The 19,260-nt window shown below is 40.7% G+C and overlaps 1 protein-coding gene and 1 pseudogene across 2 annotated transcripts in view; one reads left to right on the top strand and one right to left on the bottom strand.

Annotated features, from left to right (window-relative positions):
* Positions 1–16,489, top strand: part of SCG3 (secretogranin III) — a 37,821-nt gene extending 21,332 nt beyond the window's left edge. Inside the window, exons 11-13 of one of the 2 annotated variants that reach the window (XM_037143033.2) lie at positions 7,314–7,394; positions 14,040–14,111; positions 14,432–14,517. In XM_037143033.2, the coding sequence (XP_036998928.1) occupies positions 7,314–7,394; positions 14,040–14,080 (122 nt within the window). In that variant the 3' untranslated portion in view covers positions 14,081–14,111; positions 14,432–14,517. Of the gene's footprint in view, positions 1–7,313; positions 7,395–14,039; positions 14,112–14,431 lie in introns of both variants that reach the window. The other variant, XM_037143032.2, reaches the window with a different exon arrangement.
* On the bottom strand, positions 12,958–13,812 carry LOC119047609 (COP9 signalosome complex subunit 7a-like; annotated as a pseudogene).
* Positions 16,490–19,260: the final 2,771 nt, after the last annotated feature.

Here is a 19,260-nt window from a genome sequence, read left to right as displayed (position 1 = left end):
AGGATGAGAGTGGAGACTAATGATGAGGTTAGAGTTTCTTTTCTCATTAAGATTTCCATGAGATAATAATGGGGAGAGAGGAGAGTAAAACTCCATTCATTCAGTGTTACTGTGTGATGGCACTCCTGAAATATTGAAAAGAAGAGGGTAGAGATTTGGGACTCATTATTTTTAGAGATTTAATTTATTCATGCTACTCCTGACCCTTATTACTCTGGGATAAAGAAACATGATTCTAGTACAATTTAGAAAATACCAAACTGAGCTCAAAACCAAAGGCAAACATTTCTTGAAAAAAAATGTAATTAATCCCCTCCCATTCATATTATGATATATACCTTTGTATTCACAGTTGCTTTACTGCACTTTTTTCAAAACCAATTTTGTTTCTCTGTTATAAAACCCACTGAGGAAACACTTGTCTTTAGGCAGAAAAATAAAAACATCCATGTGGAGGAAATTAGGGCGATTGAGTTTTCTAAGGTATTTATTCAGCAACAAATAAACATTTATTCCCATGGCCTGGCTGCCACTGTGTTTAGGAAGTAGAGCTACAGAAAGAATACAAGAACCACTGCTGACTGTGAGGACTCAAGCAAGCTTTAAAATGACCTTGAGTAGTTCTTAACCCATGTGAGGGAAAGTGTAACATAAGCCACATCCCTTATTGTTGAATCAGGAGTATGTACAGCAGGCTTCCTTCAGAGATAAAGTTGGAGGACATTACAGAGCACAGCAAGAAATGAGCTAATGGCCCAGCTAAAACCACTTAAGGAATTAATCAAAAGCAAGACACATTGACAGGAATATCTCTAGGGAGTTTGTTTTGGCCTTGCAATGTGAGGTGTGACAACACATATTTATTAATCATGTCAAGCATATGTTGGGTCTTTGTGGAGTAATAATAATAATAATAATAATAATAATAATAATACACTACATTTATATCACCCTTCAACTTACAGAGCATGTTTACATGTATCTCATTGCAGGCAAACAACGTAAAAAGATCCAGTTTAATCACCAATGATGAAAATGACACATTCACCCTTGAATATTGTTTAGTTAAACTATTTAAACTTTTGCTTTCTATAGAGACTCATATTAAGAATAATATTTTAAAATATTAATTTTGAATTGGTATAGGTATTTGAATGATTCAATAATTATTCCTAAATTTAGGATGTGACAATGAAATTGAATTTATCATTTCAACCATATCTATAAAGTTGCTTAACTTTTTAAGTAAATTGCTCCCTGAAGACCAAAGAAAAGTACTTTAAAACTTTATTGAATGACCTAAGCATGCTCTTTTTCTTTGCCAGTTTTTCTTCATTTGTTCATTCACTTCTACTTTATGAGTCACTGCAAATATTTTTTAAAAAATCATCCAAGGGATGAGATAAACATTATAATACTCTTCCAAGTTCTATCATTTGTCAAGTTTATGGCCAGATAATGAAATTGGGTTCAAAAAGTGATCTTGAAGTTACCTTTCACCTAAATATCCTATCATTTCCATACTTTTACAGAAGCCAGAAAAGAGAAGGTAGCCTACTTAATTAATAAATTGATAAACTCTCTAACTCATGTGGATCTTCTTATTTTTAAAGCAACATAAGTGGAGGAAATTCATGCCTTTATTCAAGTCCTAAGGCATTTTGCTAGAAATGCCCCAAAGTAGCAAGTCCAGTCTTCCCACCACCGCCCCCCGCCAGCAAGTCAGCAAGTGTGCCAAGAGCTAAGCACAGGCACAGAGACCTGCCATCCACGCAGGTTTTCCCAGCACAGAAGAGGAGAGTTTCTTCCCAGATATAGAAACCACGAACCATCTTTTTAGGATTCAGCCCTTAATTTACAAACAAGTAAACCAAGGCTTAGGAGCTGAAGGGACTTGCTCAAGATCTCACAGCCAAAGACTAGCAAAGCTGGGCCTTAAACTTCTGTCCTTTGACCCCCATTCAGTGCTCATCCCAGAATTCCATGCTGCATATTTTGGAGGTATGAAATGTCATCATTGTGCAGAAACTCTTCAACTGAATGGCTCTGGGGCCCATATTGGCATCCATGATACCAATATTAGTTGCTTTGCTTAATGCAGCCCAAAATTATAATCATATAATCTTTCTCCCTATAAGAATTATAAGCATCACCTATTAAACTTAATTTTTATAACCACTCTTTTAGAGGATCTAATATTTTTAGTATATCCAGTATTTAATAGTTTATTGATTAATACAATTTTTTAAGGGCATGTGGATCAGGGTAGCATATCAGGGGCAGGACAAATTCATGTACAAAAAGGGACATTTCTTTTGCAGCACTGAAAACCAAAACAACCAGAAAAGCAGGACTGCCTCTTGACTCTGGCCCTCTGCCCATCTGCTTCAGCATATGTTCTAGGGCTTGTGCCATATTACCTCAGCCATGAGCTATTTTTTTCCAAAGGAAGCTGAAATAAATTGAAAAAAAATAGTCCATCTTTCCAAAGTGGACTCTCATGGGTTTTCAGTGCACACTGTGTAAATAAAAGATTTGCTTTGCAGTTCTTGAGAAGAGACCATGTAAATAGGAAGTAGCTGCTTCTCTCCAAGGGCAGAGGAATACCTAACCTCAATCCTATCACTGCGGTGCTCCAGTAAATGAGTGGAGGTCCGATACTAGTGGCAGTGGTTCCCAGACCTTACTCCACATGGGACTCATCTCAGGACTATTTGTAAAAAAAAAAAAACAGTGGTGCTTGGTTCATCCCCCCAAGATGTTCTGACTTGATTGGTAGAGGGAAGGAATGACCTGGACATTGGAATGTTTACTTATTTTTAAATTAAATGGTGAATCCTAAAAAGATTATTCTAACATGCACCCAAATCTGAGAACCACTGCCTTATTGGTCTAAAAGGTAGATTTCACCTAGGTCTGTGAAGATTAAGTGACATATGGATATAGTATGTCTAGCACATTTGTAGGTATTTAAAAATATTTCTGATATAACCATTATTTAAATTCGAAATTCATTACATTTTAAGGCTTTCAAATAGTTCTTATTTTTTGTTAAAAAAGAAAGAAAAGTAATCTAACCATTTCTAACTTAAAAATTGTATTTTTCTCTAGTTTTGATTCCATGCTCACCAAGCAACTTTCTGATTACAATTTGGCTGCTATGTAAAAAGCTTTTATATCCATTCACTCATTCCACTAATATTTATTGAGAGCCTATTATGGGTCAGGCTTTATTCAAGACATGGGAGTACATCAGCAAGAAAGAAATAGGGCTCTCCAATCTTAAGGAGAATGCCTGTAGTTTTTACCCGTTGAGTACAATGGCAGCAGTGGGTTTGTCATAAGTGGCCTTTATTCTATTTAGGTATATTACCTATGCTCATTTTTCTGAGAGTTTTTAATCATAAATGGGTGCTAGATTTTATCATATGCCTTTTTCTGTGTCTATTAATACAATTGTGTGGTTTTTATCCTTCATTTTGTTTAAGTGATGTGTCACATTTATTGATTTGCAGATATTGTACCATCCTTGCATCCCTGGGATAAAGCCCATTTGATCATGGTGTATGATCTTTTTAATGTATTGCTGGATCTGGTTTGCTTATATTGTGTTGAGGATTTTAGCATCTATGTCCATCAGGAATATTAGCATAAATTTCCTTTCTTTTTGGTGCCTTTATCTGGTTTTGAAAATAAGACAATTATGGCTTTGTAAAATGAGTTTGGGAGTCTTCCCCCCTCTTGAATTTTTTGGAGTAGTTTCAGAAGGATAGGTGTAACTTCTTTGATTATTTGGTAAAATTCACTTGTGAAGCCATCTAGTCCAGGACTTTTGTTTGTTATGAGATGGGGGTTTTTTTAGTTCATTGCTTCAGTTTCATTAGGTGTAATGTCTATTCAGATTCTCTGATTCTTCCTGATTTCGTTTGAGACGATTGTATGTTTCAAGGGATTTATCTGTTTCATCTGAGTTGTCCAGTTTGTTGGCATATAGTTGTTCGTAGTATTTTCTTACAGTTCCATTTCATTGAGCTCTTTTTTCTGGAGATTTCTCCTCTTCTTTCATTTGGGGCATTTTTTTTTTGTCTTCCAATTTTGGCTGCCCTTTTGTGTTTGTTTCTGTATGTTAAGTAGATCTGCTATCTCATACAGTCTTGGCAGAGTGGGCTTATGTAGCAGGTGTCCTGCGGGACCCAGTGGCATAGTCTCCTTGATCACCTGAGCTGAGAGCTCCAGAATGTCCCTTGTTTGGGTTACATTAGCTATCCTGTTGTAACTGACTCTTGATTGCTATTGGCCAATTCATGTGTGGGGTCAACCCTCAGACTGGCTGACAGTGAGGATCGGCCTCGACCACAGTGTCTGAGCTGCTGTGCAGGTGCTGACCGCACAAACTAGAATTCACCTCAGCAGGGCTTGGTCCCCTGGAGGTCTCCCTTTGGATTTGTTGCTTGTAAAGCTAATTCGATCCTGCTCTGTTGTCTGAAGCTGGCCATTGGGTGTATTGGTTCTGGGGCCTCTTAGGAGGGACTGTGGTGAAGTCAATGTCACATGCTGCTTGTAACTGGCCCTGGGCAACCTGTTTGGAGCTACAAAGTGATCCACAGTTTCCCAACTGACCTGGGTGTGTACGCAAAGAACCAAGCTGCATGCCAAGGCCAGCTTTTATCAGCATGGGGCCCAGAGACAAGTCAGCAAAAGTCCCAAGGCACCCTAAGATCTACGTCTGCCTTCCTCCACCTTTCAGCTGCCTTTTAGGCTCAGTCACTGAAAGAGCCTCTGGCCATACTCAAATTGCCTGAGGTGTGTTCTCAGTGAGTCCCAGGGTAGCGGTGAGTGGTATTTATCAGACTGATACATATTCAAGCTCAGTGTCAGTGTTGGGTCTCAGGTCACTCGGCAAATGTCCTAGGGTATACCGAGTCTAGCTGCCACCGTGGGATGCTTGCACACATTTCTGTTGGAGCAGGGTCTCAGGAAGTCATCAGGATGAGGCCAGCAGAGTTTATCAGGCCCAGACAGACCAATATTTGGCCAAGTGAGTGGAGGATCCGCATTGGTCATATGTGCAAGGGAACAATGGCCCTGTACTACAGCCAAACAACTCAGCCTGTCCCAGATTGTTCCAGGAGCCTGATCTCAGCCAGGTGGGGCCACAGGGAGTCAGGAGGGTGGGGCTAGGGGAATCTCCTGTGAGGGGGAGGTGCCATTCAGGCTTAGGGGAAGGTGAGGGGAGTGGCCCCGGGCCCAGAGCCACACAATTCAGTTTGTCTCAGATTCTGCAGAGCCACTAGGAGTAAGGAGGGTGAAGATAGTGCATTCCCCCAGGCTGATGCTGTAAAGAAGAGAGTCCTCCCCCCAAGAAAGATGGCATCTGTGGTGTGGGAGAGGGACTCAGCACAGGCATCCTGGCAGCTGTTTCTTCTGCTCTCTTTCCAAGCCACAAACCCCAGTCTCTCTCACACGACTCTAGTCTACTCCACCCACTCTTTGCCAGAACCCAGAGGGAGAGTGGCTGTGAACGGGATTGTGTGCATTATCCCTTTAAGAAGCCATCTGTGTCTCTAGCAGACTCTTGTCTCTCCCTGGCAGACAGAATCCCCCCTGATTTTTACAGACAGATATTATGTGGGTGCCTGTCTCCTCTGGGCTGGGGAGCCTGGCTTGGGGTTGAGACTTCACACTTCTCAGGGGAAACCTTGCAGCTGAGATATCCCTCCAGGATCTCATCCACTGTCTGTGTGAGCAGGACTCACCCTTTTTGAGACTCCATCCTTCCTATCAGTATTGATGTGGCTTCTTCTCTAAATCTTTGGTTCTAAGACTTCTGTCAGCAAATCTTCAGATGGTTATTCAGGTTGCTTGCTCTATATTTTAGTTGTAATTCCAGTTTGGTCCTGGGAGGAAATGAGTATAACTTTCACCTTCTGTTCAGCCATCTTGGACCCTCAGTATATTGTCAGATCTTAAGGCACTGTTATTATTCATGGCCTGTACAGTCAGATGTACCCATGTTCAAACTGGATCTACTACTTACTAGCCATGCAATCTTTGGCATATTATTTTTTACCTGTCTATGCCTTAGTTTCTTTGTCTTTAAAATGGGGATAATATAGTAATGCCTTAAAAGGTTGATGTGAAGAGTAAAAGAGTCACAGTGCACTTTGGAGCACTGGCACATTAAAAGCACATGGTACAGGTAGTTCAACCATGAAATCTGGACAGTAGGCTAGAGGTAATAGGGATCAAAGGGGGCTCAGAATAGGTGGCCACCACACTAAGCCTTGGCATCCCATTACTTTTGCAGAGGTCCTACACTTTGAAAGCCTCTTTTCTTAGGCCATCTGGTATTCTTTAGACCCTCTGGTCTCTTGTAAAGACACTCTGAGCATTAGGGACCTCACTTGGTTAAGAGGGTGGTTGATTTCTTTGAGATGGGACAAGGATACATCAGTGTTTATGTCTAAATACAGGTGTAATCTTTCAAAATGGTGCATGTAGGCAAAATTTGGCAAGATCAGAAACCCAGTTCCAGCTGTTATTGCCTGTGTGGCCTCAGCCAAGTCACTTAGTCTCTCTGTGCTGTAGCTTCCTTATCTCTATGTTGATGATAATACTGATTTGCAAGTAATAAGGCACATAAAGGCCATCACAGAGCAGGTAGGTCAGTGATGCCTGCTGTTCTCCCACCACAGTTGAGGCTCATCAGAGAATGGCTTACATCCACGGGATCTTTACCAGAATGACTTGTAAGGCTCACCATCCAAACCTTGAAATGAGGTTTGGGTTGCCTCTTTATCTGAGTTTTCACACACTCCCTACCAGAAGTCAGCTGAAGACTTAAATAACAGCTTACACAAAAAAGCCGCAAATTTGGACTTACTTATCATCGCTTACTCAGTGATATGTAGTATCTGTCACTCTGGCCTTGACCTGACAGTTCTCCTCAGTTTGGAAGAACCATCCCTAATTATAAATGGCCCACCCTAAGAATTATGAGGAGCCATCTATCCAGTGAATTCAATACAAACACTTCTCTGCCAGGACATCAAACTGTACTTAGTTGTGTAGGGGAATAGTGCGTCCTTGACACTTACCAGCTTGGTCCTGCCTCCTAGAATCTTATCCCTGCCCACTCTCCTTGACAACCCCCCTCACACACAAATATGCATATTACCTCCCTAGGGACACCCCCTCACACATGCTTGATAATGCCAATATTTTGTCTATGGTTTTAAACATAAATGCAGTCTTTAAAAAGAGATACAGTGATATTTTATGAGTGTTTGACATGGGTTTCTTGCCTTTTCCAGGGAAAACAGAAGCCTATTTGGAAGCCATCAGGAAAAACATTGAATGGTTGAAGAAACACAACAAAAAAGGAAATAAAGAAGGTAAGGCTTGAGTATGGTTATGAATTGCAAACTTCCCCCATTCATCAGGGGCTCTTGTTAAATAAATATTCCCACAATCAAATTATGCTAAAGTCTCCTCTCAGATTCCAGAAAGATTCTAGCACTTCTCAGATGTAGAAGAGAACCTATATTTCTCTTATTTTTCAAGCCAGGCTTTCAAACAAAGGCATTTTTCCCTTTTTTTGATACTTTATGGTAAAAAAAATGTCAAACAAAAATAGGGAGAATAGTATAATGAATCCTCATGTGTCCAACACCCACTGTCAATAATTATCAACATTTTGGCAATCTTGTTTTGTCTACTCCCCTTTCTTGGAGTATTGTAAACAGAGGCATTTTCTGGCACATGTAAGGTTCACTCAGCAGTCAGGAAAGCAGTCACTCACTTATTTAAAACATGGCACTCAGTGGGCTCTGTTCTGAGTGCCAGAAATGTGAAGCACAGTAAAATGCAGCACACCCTCCCCCCAAGGAGCTCACAGCATCAGTAAAGCATGGTTGGCCCTGCTTGGAGCTATCACAGCCAGGTGTGGCGGTGCAAAGGGGGTGAAAGGAAGGGGCATGTCTTACGGAGAAAGAGATCACGGGGAGAAAGGGCTGTGCGAAAGCCTTCACTGGAAAGGTTAGTGAGGAGAGGTGGAGGCAAAGGAAACACTGGTCCCCAAAACATAAAGGGACAAAAGAGAATGATACATTTTGAGTATTGGAGCTATTCGGTTTCCCAGGTGTGGCAGGGCGGGGGGCGGTGTCAGAAACAGGCTCACACACTCTGCAAAGGAGGTTTGTTTTAGGCAGAGGAGCCTAAATGAGGGCTTATTTAAGCCCTGAAAACTCACCTAAGAAATAAGAAATCTATCTGACATGTAATATAGTTACAGATTGAAGAAATAAGACCCCAGAAGGCTGGAGAGAAATAGGAAGCAAGGATCTAGAGCTGATGGGGTTTAAACCAGGGCAAAGGCAGAGGAAATAAAGGAGTAAAAAACTCAAGAGCTATGTGGAGAGACAGTCCAGTGTGATTCTCAGGTGTCTGACCAGAGCAGTTGCAAAGTGATGCTTTTAAAGTGAGACAAACAGTACTTCTCAAGCCTTAAAGTGCATTCAGACCACATGCGTAGCTTCTATATATCCTGCTGCCCAGGAGGCATCAGTAAATCAGAAACTTGAGGGGCAGGACCCAAGCATCAATGTCTTTTGAACCCCCCATCTTTTCACCACACAGCCAAGTTTCGAAACCACCGAGATAGATGGAGCACAGTAGGAGGAAGAGGTATTTTCAGCTCCATTTAGCTTGGGGTCTTGTAAGTTGAGCAAGATGAAAACAATTATCAAATCTTCACACATACTCATTTTATTTGGCTCAACATAGTTGTGGATTTCCAGGCTGTCTGTTCCATTAAAATTCACACAAACTGTAGTTCGTAAAATCTGTCACTGATCAGAAAATGCATTGTTTAATGTACCACGAAGAAAGAAAAAGTATGTAACATGCCATCAGTGACTGACTGCGAAGACTTGAAAATGTTTTAAATGTTCATCTTAGAATCAGTGTAATAGTTGGTGCCAAAATGCATTCTGAAACCAGTATAAATTACATGGTCCCACAATTTGGACTATTTATGTTATTTCTGTCACTGACTAACATATGAATCAAACTCCTGGTCATAACGAGGAACATCCTGCTGTTCAGTCTTTCACTTTAAGAAACAACCAACCTAGAAATGCACAGAAGTCTGGTGCTTGCATTGCGAAGGCCCTGTGAGCAGACTTAGAATGACAGAATTGAGTTGGATGTTTCCTTCTGCCTCCAGGAAGTAAGGGTGACAAACACCACTCCCCTGAAGGCAGAATCGGAGAGCTTTTTCTCCACAGCTATCATATATGCTTGGCTAGACTTGGGTCACCTCTCAAAGCCTGTGGGGCCATGCAGTGGCTGCAGCTGTGTGAATGCAAAGACTCACTTACTTCCTCTCAGTTCTGACTTCCTTGATGTGTGCTGATGCCCTTTATTTAGCAGGGGCCCGGGGGACCTGAATCTCCTTCCCAAATCCAGGAAAGAAAGGTCCATGTGTGTAATGAGGATGATAAAAATCATCTTATGCAGCCACTTTTTAAAAAGCATACTTTTAAGAAAGTAAACCACAGCACTTACTTCTTTTGTGTCTTACCACCTTGAAACCTCTTTTAAAATGAGCAAGGTGGAGACTGACTTGTGTGTTGCACAACCAGCTATTGGCCTTTCGTCTGCACCAGGCCACTTTTCCTGGCTTGCAATGAGAGCTGAGTCATAAAGATGCAGTATTTCCACTTCAAAAGAAAGCACAGTATTTTCCAATTTGTCCATTCATATCACCTGGACCTCTTCCCGTCTATCCTTGGGAGTCTGCCCTTTGTCCCACTAAAGATGTTGACCCTGCAACTGAGTCTGAAAAGAGTATTAGTGTAAACCAGTACTCAGCCAGGACCAGCTTGTGAGGCAACACAAAACTCACAGTCAACTTGGTTTCTATTCTGTGCCCGAGTGAAACAGAAAGTCAAACAACAAAAAGCCCCAAGCACTTACTCAACAATTGTTCTGCACCAATTAAATGCTCCAGGTACACTACTTAAAGGCCACAGAGCGGTCAAAGCAGTGACTACGGGCTGACCCTAGTTCAGAACCTGACTCTACCACGACCTGAGCACATGTGACTTACCTCCTCTGTCCTGTTTCTTCGTCTCTGAAATGAAAATACTAATGCTGAACTCATGGGGTTGTGTGAGGAGCAGGTCAGATGAAGGTTGCAAAGTGCTCAATACCGAGAGTTATCTCTTTAATCCTCAAGGCTGGGCCCTAGCAGAGAGCAAATACCCTCTTTGGTGGAAACAAGCTCTAGCTAAGCCTCAGCTCACCTTGACATTATGAACACCTGGTGCTTGTTGAAAGGTCCTTCAGGCTTAGGTTTTGTTTTTTTTTTCCATGCAGAGTCTTAAAGATGCCCAAGGGACCCAAGCTAGGTAAAGGGGCCGTGGAATACTCTGAGCTTTGTACCCCGTTCTCTCCTTTGTTCTCCCTTTATAAATGGAAAGGAGGCAGGGTTCTGGTCCAGGGGCTGTCGGCCACCAAGAGGAATGGCACTGTCCTCAAGGATCTCAGCCTCAAGAAACTCTCTGTGTGGAGGGGTTTCCCCAAGTACAGAAGACCCACACAGCCACCCATAAGGGACTTGTGTCGTACATTTTGGTGCCTCCATAGGATATATAATTGCATATAGCCATTAAAAATGGTGTTTAGGGAGAATATTGATACTCTCTGTGTAAATTTATGTGAAAGGAGCTATTTATAAGTTTGTATACACACTGTGATCTCAATTCCAGGTTGAAATAGGTATATTTGAAAAGCTAAAAGGAAATAGAACAAAATACCAACTGTGGTTATCTGTGATTAATAAGATTCAGGTCATTTAAATTTGATTTTCATGTTTGTCTCTTTTTTATTTTGTGAAGCAATGGACATATAATACTTAAAGAATCAAGGGAAGTTGTGGGTTTCATTTTGAGGCTTCAGTAAGGTGCCGCAAGCAGCCTCCTTACCTGGGGATCCTTTGTTTTGGGGAGGTGGTTTGATGGTTTACATAGGTTTTTGTGTGTTTAAGTATGACAGAGAAGCCTTAAAGAAGTTATGGTTTGGCTTTTTGCCCCATGCATACAATTCAAACAGAGTGAAAATCAAGGTAATTCTTAATTTGGAGAAAAATGGAAAAGTAGGTTGCCACATCAATAGGGACTAACCAGTGAAACAAGTTCAAAAAGTCAAACACCTGGTTGTGATCATAACTTTTACCACTCAAGCTTTAGGATCTTCTTACCCCAAGTGTGAGTCCTAGACTAGCAGCATCTGTACATCCAGCAGCTTATTTAAAATGCAGAATCTATTCCCAACAAGAAACAGTTAAAGGAGTTCTTCCCCACCAAACCAATATTTCAAGAAATGTAAGGACTTCCTTAAGAAGAACAAAAAAATTTTAAATATGAATAATAAAATGACAATTACTGCATACCTATCAATAATTACTAGAAATGTAAGTGGATTAAATGCTCCAATCCAAAGACATAGGGTGGCTAAATGGAGAAGAAAATAAGATCCTTATATATGCTGTCTCCAAAAGACACTTCAGATTGAAAGATACACACAGACTGAAAGTGAAGGGAGAGAAAAAGATACTTCATGCAAGTGGAAATGTTAAAAAGGGGTGGGGGTAGCAGTATTTATACAGAATAGCAGACAAAACAGACTTTAAAACAAAAACTAGAAAGACATTTCATATGCAAAAGCCAAAATATGAAAGCAACCCAAGTGTCCATTGACAGACAATTGGATAAAGAGGATATGGTGCACATATACATATATACAATAAAATATTAGTCAGCCCCCCCAAAAAGAAGAAGAATGAAGTCTTACCATTTACACCAACATGGATGGACCTAGGGGGTATTATGCTAAGTGAAATAAGTGAGACAGTGAAGGATGAATACTGTGTGGTTTCACTTATACATGGAATCTAAAAAACAAAACAAAAAAAAATAGCAATCAAAACAAACTCATACATACGGAGAACAAACTGAAGGTTGCCAGATGGGAGGGGGTTAGGGGGACTGGGTAAAAAAGGTGAAAGGATTAAAAAGTACGGATTGGCAGTTTGAAAATAATCATGAGGCTGTAAAGCCTACTGCATATGGAATATAGTCAATAATATTTTTTGTAGATATACCTCTTATAGATTTATATCTGTGTTATGTTACATATATATATATGTATATATTATTTAAAAAATACAACCTATGTCCCCTTCTCTTCCCCACAAAATTCACAAAAGGGAGTAGAAGCCAGGATTGCCATTGGGCTTTCCAAAGTAGTCAGGGCCAAGAAAGAACCACCTCTCAACATCTCACCAAACAGCTGCCCTTCTTAGGCTCCAGGGTCATTGAAGCAGCAGCATTCTCAGGACCAAGGGGAGGTGAGAAGAGAGGAAACTGGAGTGTGACAGAGTTCTAGGATGTGAGTGTCCAGTGACTCCTAAAATGGCAGACTGGCTCCCAGAACTCTCAGTATGGGAAAAAGTCTGGGAGCCCTATGGCTCTGCAGATGCAGAGAGAGTAGGAACTGGGGATCACCCTGCAGATGCAGGGGTGGGTTATGCAGATGCAAGGAACATATGTGGGTTATACCGGAAACACAGCAGGCCCACCTATTCAAGGACAGATGCTGGGTCTTTAAAATATGGGAGAAAGAGCATGGTAGAAGGGTGAGGGGGACCATAGAACACATAAGAAAGTCACATAAAACAGGAAGTACCAACAAAAACATGACGTACTTGCTTCCTCCCTAGAGAAGGTGTGATCTATTTGTGGGGGTGGGGGAGAAAAGAGAGGTGAAAGGTCGTGGAGCTAGGATTATCAGCTGGCCAGGGACAGGAAGGCTCTTCAAGGACTCCTCAGGGGCAGGTGGGCAGGCAGGTGGGACCCCATATCTCTGGAGAAAAAAACTCCGGTTCCTTTAGTCCTACGTGGACCAAATCTTGGTGCTCCCATGGAGCCCCTTGTGCTTTGAGATTTTCTTGTGGGCCGGTGCTGGTTGCTGCCAGCAGCCAGTTCCTGCAGTTCAGTCAGGTGTTGCTCAGGGTCTTGAGATGTGGCTGCAGCTGCTGCTGCTGTAGTAACTTTAATGTGTTTTTTTTTTAAGGTTGGCAACCTGGCTCTCAATCTGTGGCTTCAGGCCCAGCTGCTGCTCCTGGTGCTGGTTGGCACTGCTCACCTGCTGCTCAGTGCCTGGCAGCACTACCTCATAGCCCACACCCCACTCCTGTAGGGTTCAGCCAATGGCCCTGAGATCCTGGGGCTGGATGTCCTGCCTAATGCTATAGTCAACCTCCAACCACAGTTTGCACTGGCCCAGGGAGCCACAAAGCATGTTGGTATACATGGCCTCAAGGACGAGGTCTTCCAGCTGCCACACATTACATAGGGCAACAGCCTTCAGCAACATTGCATACGGGATACACTTGACTTTAGCAGCTAGGGTGATGACTGATAGGTATCGAAGCTTACTCTTCTGAATCTCTATGAGTGGGGGAAGATTCCAGGCTTCAGCTAAGCAGTTGGCCTATGTTCCATAAGCAAACACTGAGCAGGTGGAATATGGGAGTGAGGTTACTCTCACCAGCTGTCTAACATGAGGCATATCCAGCAGCTCCCCAAACAAGAAGACACTGTGAGCCTCCAGCACCTGGTGGGCCTCCATCAGCACCTGTTGGATGATTGTGTCCAGGGCTGCCCCCTTGGCTGACTTGGCCAGAGGCAGAAATTGCTCCTGGTTCTGCCCTGTCACTTTCATGCTGGCACTCAAGGCTGCATTGAGTTGGGAGCATCTGGGCTCAGAATGTCTGGAGTGGGAAGCTTTGTCTTCTAGAGCCAGGAATATAGTCAGTAATACTGTACTATGTATGGTGCCAGGTGGGTACTAGATTTATCAGGGGGGATCACTTCACAAACTATATAAATGTCAAATCATTATGCTGTTTGAAACTTGAAACTAATATAATATTAAATGTCAACTGTAATTTTAAAAATTTTAATTAAATTTAGGAAAAAATGCAGAATCTGGGGTCCCACCTTGGAGCTACTGAATGCAAATCTACAACTTCCCAAGAGTCCCAGGTGACTGATATAAATGGTCAAGTTTGTGAAGCCCTGGTCTCCAAGCCTGTTCCCTTTGTGGTCAGATGAGGGTGGTACTCCCCACCTGAACACCTACCTAGCAGTTGTAATGCTGGAGAGCAGATGAGCTAGTATAATTCATATACACATGATTTTAAACAGCAAAACTCTGCACAAATGCCAAAACCAAAAATGGCTTTCAATGTGAAAGATGGGGGTGGTCATAGTGGCAAACAAAATGCTTCTTGGTTAATGGTAGTCACTGTGATGGGGTTGCTCTTTCCTGCTCTTCCTCATGATACCACAATGATATTTTCCAGATTATGACCTTTCAAAGATGAGGGACTTCATCAACCAACAAACTGATGCTTATGTGGAGAAGGGCATCCTTGATCAGGAAGAAGCCGATGCCATCAAGCGTATTTACAGCAGCCTGTAAAAACGGCAAGAAGGTCCCGGAGTCCTTCCACTGTTTCAGAAAACATCATGTAGCTTAAAACTCTTCTAATTCTGTGATTAAAGTTATTTTGACCCAAGCGTTATTAGAAAGTGCTGGATTTACAGTAGTTAACCTCTTAGAAATGGTTAAAACATAGCTTTCTTGCCACAAAAACTACCTGAAAAGTAAAGTTGTATGTAAGCTGAGATTTTGTATATAGAATCCTTATTTCCTTGTAGATTTACATTTTATAATCACAGGTCTGTTGCTTTGGAAAAGCCTGTAATGGACTGACCTTAAAACTGAATCTTTTCCCCACTGTGTCACACATATGAGCACCCTTTAAAAAACTGGGCGTTCTGCTTTCAAGGCACACTAGTTACCGAAGCACCTCACAGCATTTATCTGTTGCAAGATGTCCTTTTCACTACCAGCTCCCTTGTGGTTGAAATAAATTCATGTTTCCTCAAAGCCCCTATAGCTCGAAGAAAGCTACATTCCTTTTTCTCCTGAAGGCTGCTCCTGTGGGTTCTATTTCAGGCCCAAAGGCACAAAAGGGAACCTGAAAATTGGACACAGGATCTGCTGGATTTTTTAACAATTTTCTCCCACTCTTAATATTTTTCTATTGGTGAGTTTTCAGACATTGATTTTGTTTATTGAGAGGGATAACTAGGTACTCTCCAAGCAGAAAATGAGGTCATAAACAACACATAAAGTAAGGTAAAAAAATGCATACCAGATCTGAGTTATCTAAACTGGACTTGATCCAAGCTGAGTTTCTCAAGAGGGCCAGCCAGCAGGGTAGAAACAGAGATGAAAAGTATCTCCTTCCCTGTGAACCTAAGCAGGTCAATGAGCTTCCCTGGAGGAAAGGGGGAGTGAGCTGCAGGGCCCCGCAAACCCTCTTCCTCAGCCACTGCCACACACACAGCCCTGGCAACGTGCAGCCGCCCCAGGTCCTCCTGACATATTAATGCAATGTCCCCAAACCAAAGAACGCTTCACAAATGTGTTATTCAGTATAACGTAATAACATATTTTTCTATACATTTCTGTTGAAAAGCATAACCATAATATAATGCTCTGTGTATTCACTGTCACTGCTTCAAATGGCCTTCTGATACCTGTCTTAACTGCCCCTAGCTGGCATTCACTTTTTGGTGAGGACTGGGAACTTAAGGGAAAACAGGAGGGTCTGTTTTTCATGGGTAGGAGACCCCTGCAGCTCCTCCCATCCTCTCTAGAATTGCAGGAATAAACACCAAAGTCTGACACACACACACCCTGTAAACTCTTTACTTATTTTTTCCAGAGAAGCCAGTACTCATTGGTGAGCAGAAAGAAAACGAAAAATGCCTTTGCTCAAACTACAATTGCCAAAGCACATAACTCAGGCTTGTTTTAATGAGTCATCTTGGATAATGTGACCAACTCTACTTCACCCATGTCCTGTAGTTCAAACAGGCTGCTTGTACATCAAAGAGAAAAAACTGGCTGTGACTAAACCATTTTATCACTTGCTTTTCTGTACATGACCTACATATCTATGCAGTATTTTTAAAATAAAAATTTATTTAGTGAGTTTATTGTAGCTTTGTGAACACACTGGCATTCATTAGCTCTTACTGATGACAAGACAAAAGGGACATAGATCATCAGGACTGTTTTATAAATAAGAAAACTGGTTCTCAAAAAATTATGCTCAATCTCATATGGCCAAGAAGGTGTAAAGCTGGAACTAGAGCCCAGGTGTCTGACCTCAGCCCATTCTTCCACAGCGATTCCAGGCACAAGGAAAAGGCTAACGGACTCTAGGCCAGGACCATTTTACTATAGCCACAACCAATTCCAAGTTTTTAATAACCTGAAAAAGAGGAGAGGTGTTTTGGCTAGAAATTGCTAAGAGAGACCCTTAGGAAAAAATAAGATGTTCAGAAAATTGTTTTTGAGATTGTGGACTTAATTTCAATTTTTAGCTTATGTCTTTTGGATAGTGCTTTTATTTTGGTTTTGGTTTGGTTTGGTTTTTTAATTACAGGATAGTTTTTTAAAATTTTCTATTCTATCTTTTTTCCATTACCATTTATTCCCCTTATACCCACCCCCTCCCAGCAATCATTACGCTGCTGTCCAGGTCCATGAGTCCTTCTTCCTTTTTGCTCTATGTTACCACCTTCTGACCTCCCCCTGCCCTTAGCTGTCATCCTGCTTCATCTATGAGTCTCTCTATTTTGCTTATTAGTTCAATTTGTTCAGCAGATTGCACATGTGAATGAAATCATATGGTACTTGTCTTTCTCTGACTCGCTTATTTCACTTAGCATAATAAACCCCAGGTTTATCCATATTGTCACAAAGGGTAAAATTTTCTTTTTTACCACGAAGTAGTATTCCATTGTGTAAACAGCCAATAGCTGTTCTACCCACTCATCTACTGATGGACAAGGACTGCTTCCATATCCTGGTGATTGTAAATAATGCTGCAATGAACACAGGGGTACATATATTCTTTCAAGTTAGTGTTTTGTGTTCTTTGGATATATTACCAGAAGTAGGTTCAGTGGGTCAAAAGGGATCCATTTTTAATTTTTTGAAGTAACTCCATACTGCTTTCCATATGGGCTTTACCAGTCTGTGTTCCCACCCACAGTGCAAATGTGTTCCTCTTTCTCCACACCCTCACCAGCACTTGTTGTTTGTTGATTTATTGATGATAGACATTCTGACAGGTGTGAGATGATATCTCATTATTGTTTTAATTTGCATTTCTCTGATGATTAGTGACATTGAGCATCATTTCATATGTCTGTTGGCCATCTGTATGTGCCTTTGGAGAAGTGCTATTTAGGTAGGTCCTTTGCCCATTTTTTAATTGGGTTGTTTTCTTGGTATTGAGTTTTGTAAGTTCCTTATAAATATTGGATATATTTATCCCTTATCAGATGTATCAGAGAATGTGTTCTCCCATTCTTTGTGCTGTTTTTTATTTTGATGTTTTCCTTTGCTGTGCAAAAACTTTTTAGTATGATGTAGTCCCATTTGTTTATTTTTTCTTTTTTTTCCTTTGCCTGGGGAGATATATCCCATAACATATTGCTACAAGTAATGTTTGAGATTTTGCTGCCTATATTTTCTCCTACGGTTTTGAGACTAAGATGTAAGTCTTTGATTCATTTTGAATTTATTCTTGTGTGTGGCATAAAAAAGTGGTCTTGTTTCATTATCCTGTGTGTGTCTGTCCAATTTTCTCAACACCATTTATTGAATAAACTATCTTTAGCCCATTTTATGTGCTTGCTGCCTCTGTCAGGTATTGCCGATAGGTGTGGGTTTATTCTGGGCTCTCTATTCTCTTCCATTGATCTATGTGTCTGTTTTTATGCCAGTACCATGCTTTTGTGATTACTTTGGCCTTATAATATAGTTTTGTTTGTTGGTAGTTTTTTTTTATTATTGCTTCAGTTTCACTAGGTGTAATCTGTCTATGCAGATTCTATCATTCTTTCTGATTTAGTTTTGGAAGATTGTATGTTTCTAGGAATTTATCCATTTCATCCAGGTTGTCTAGTTTGTTGGCATATTGTTCATAGTATTTTCTTACAATACTCTATTTCTTTGTGTCAGTTGTTACTTCTCTTACATTTCTGATTTTATTTATTTGGGTTCTCCTTTTTTCTTGATGAGTGTGGTTAAAGGTCTGTCAATTTTGTTTATCTTTTCAAAGAATGAGCTCTTGGATTCATTGATCTTTTCTATTTTTTTTTTTTAAGACTCTGTTTTATCTCTGCTCTGATTTTATTTCATTCCTTCTACTCACTTTGGGCCTTGTTTGTTGTTTTTTTTCAAGTTCCTTTAAGTATAAACTTAGATTGTTTATTTGAACTTTTTCTCATTTTTTGAGATGGGGCTATAATGCTATGAATTTCCCTTTTGGAATTGCTTTCCCAGAATCCCACAGATTTTGTATCATTGTGTCCTCAGTTTCAATTGTTTCAAGGCATCTTTTGATTTCTTCCTTGATCTTGTTGTCAACCCATTCATTGTTTAATAACATGTTATTTACCTTCCATGTCTTTGTCGGTTTTCCAGTGTTCTTCTTGTAATTGAGCTCTAGTTTCATAGTATTTTGGCCAGAGAGGATGCTTAATATAATTTTAGTCTTCTTAAATTTATTGAGACTTGTTTTGTGTCCTAACACATGATCTATCTTAGAAAACATTCCATGTGCACTTGAAAAATATGTATATTCTGCCACTTTGGGGTGAAATGCTCTGAAGATAGCAATTAAATTCATTTGATCTAGTGTGTCATTGAAGACCACTGCCTCCTTGTTGATTTATCTGTCTGGAAGATCTCTCCATTAAAGTCAATGGGATGTTAAAATGCCCCAACTATGACCATTTCTGTTTACTTCTCCCTTTATGTCCATCAAGATTTGCTTTACATATTTAGGTATAAATATGTTGGCTCCTACATTGGGTGCATAAATGTTTACTAGGATTATAACCTCTTGTTGGATTGTTCCCTTTATTATCATGTAGTGTCTTTCTTTGTCTTTTAATATAGCCTTGGTTTTAAAGTGTATTTTGTCAGAGATAAGTACTGCTATTCCAGCTTTTTTTCTTTCCATTTACATGAAATATCTTTTTCTGTCCCTTTACTTTTAGTCGGTGTGTTTCTTCCTATCTGAGGTGGGTCTCTTGGAGC

This window comes from Artibeus jamaicensis, unplaced genomic scaffold (genome assembly GCF_021234435.1).
Source record: "Artibeus jamaicensis isolate MK-2021 breed Jamaican fruit bat unplaced genomic scaffold, CSHL_Jam_final contig_548, whole genome shotgun sequence".
Classification (NCBI taxonomy): Eukaryota; Metazoa; Chordata; class Mammalia; order Chiroptera; family Phyllostomidae; genus Artibeus; species Artibeus jamaicensis.
The sequence above is the reverse complement of the archived record's forward strand: the minus strand, read 5'-3'. Positions and strand labels throughout refer to the sequence as shown.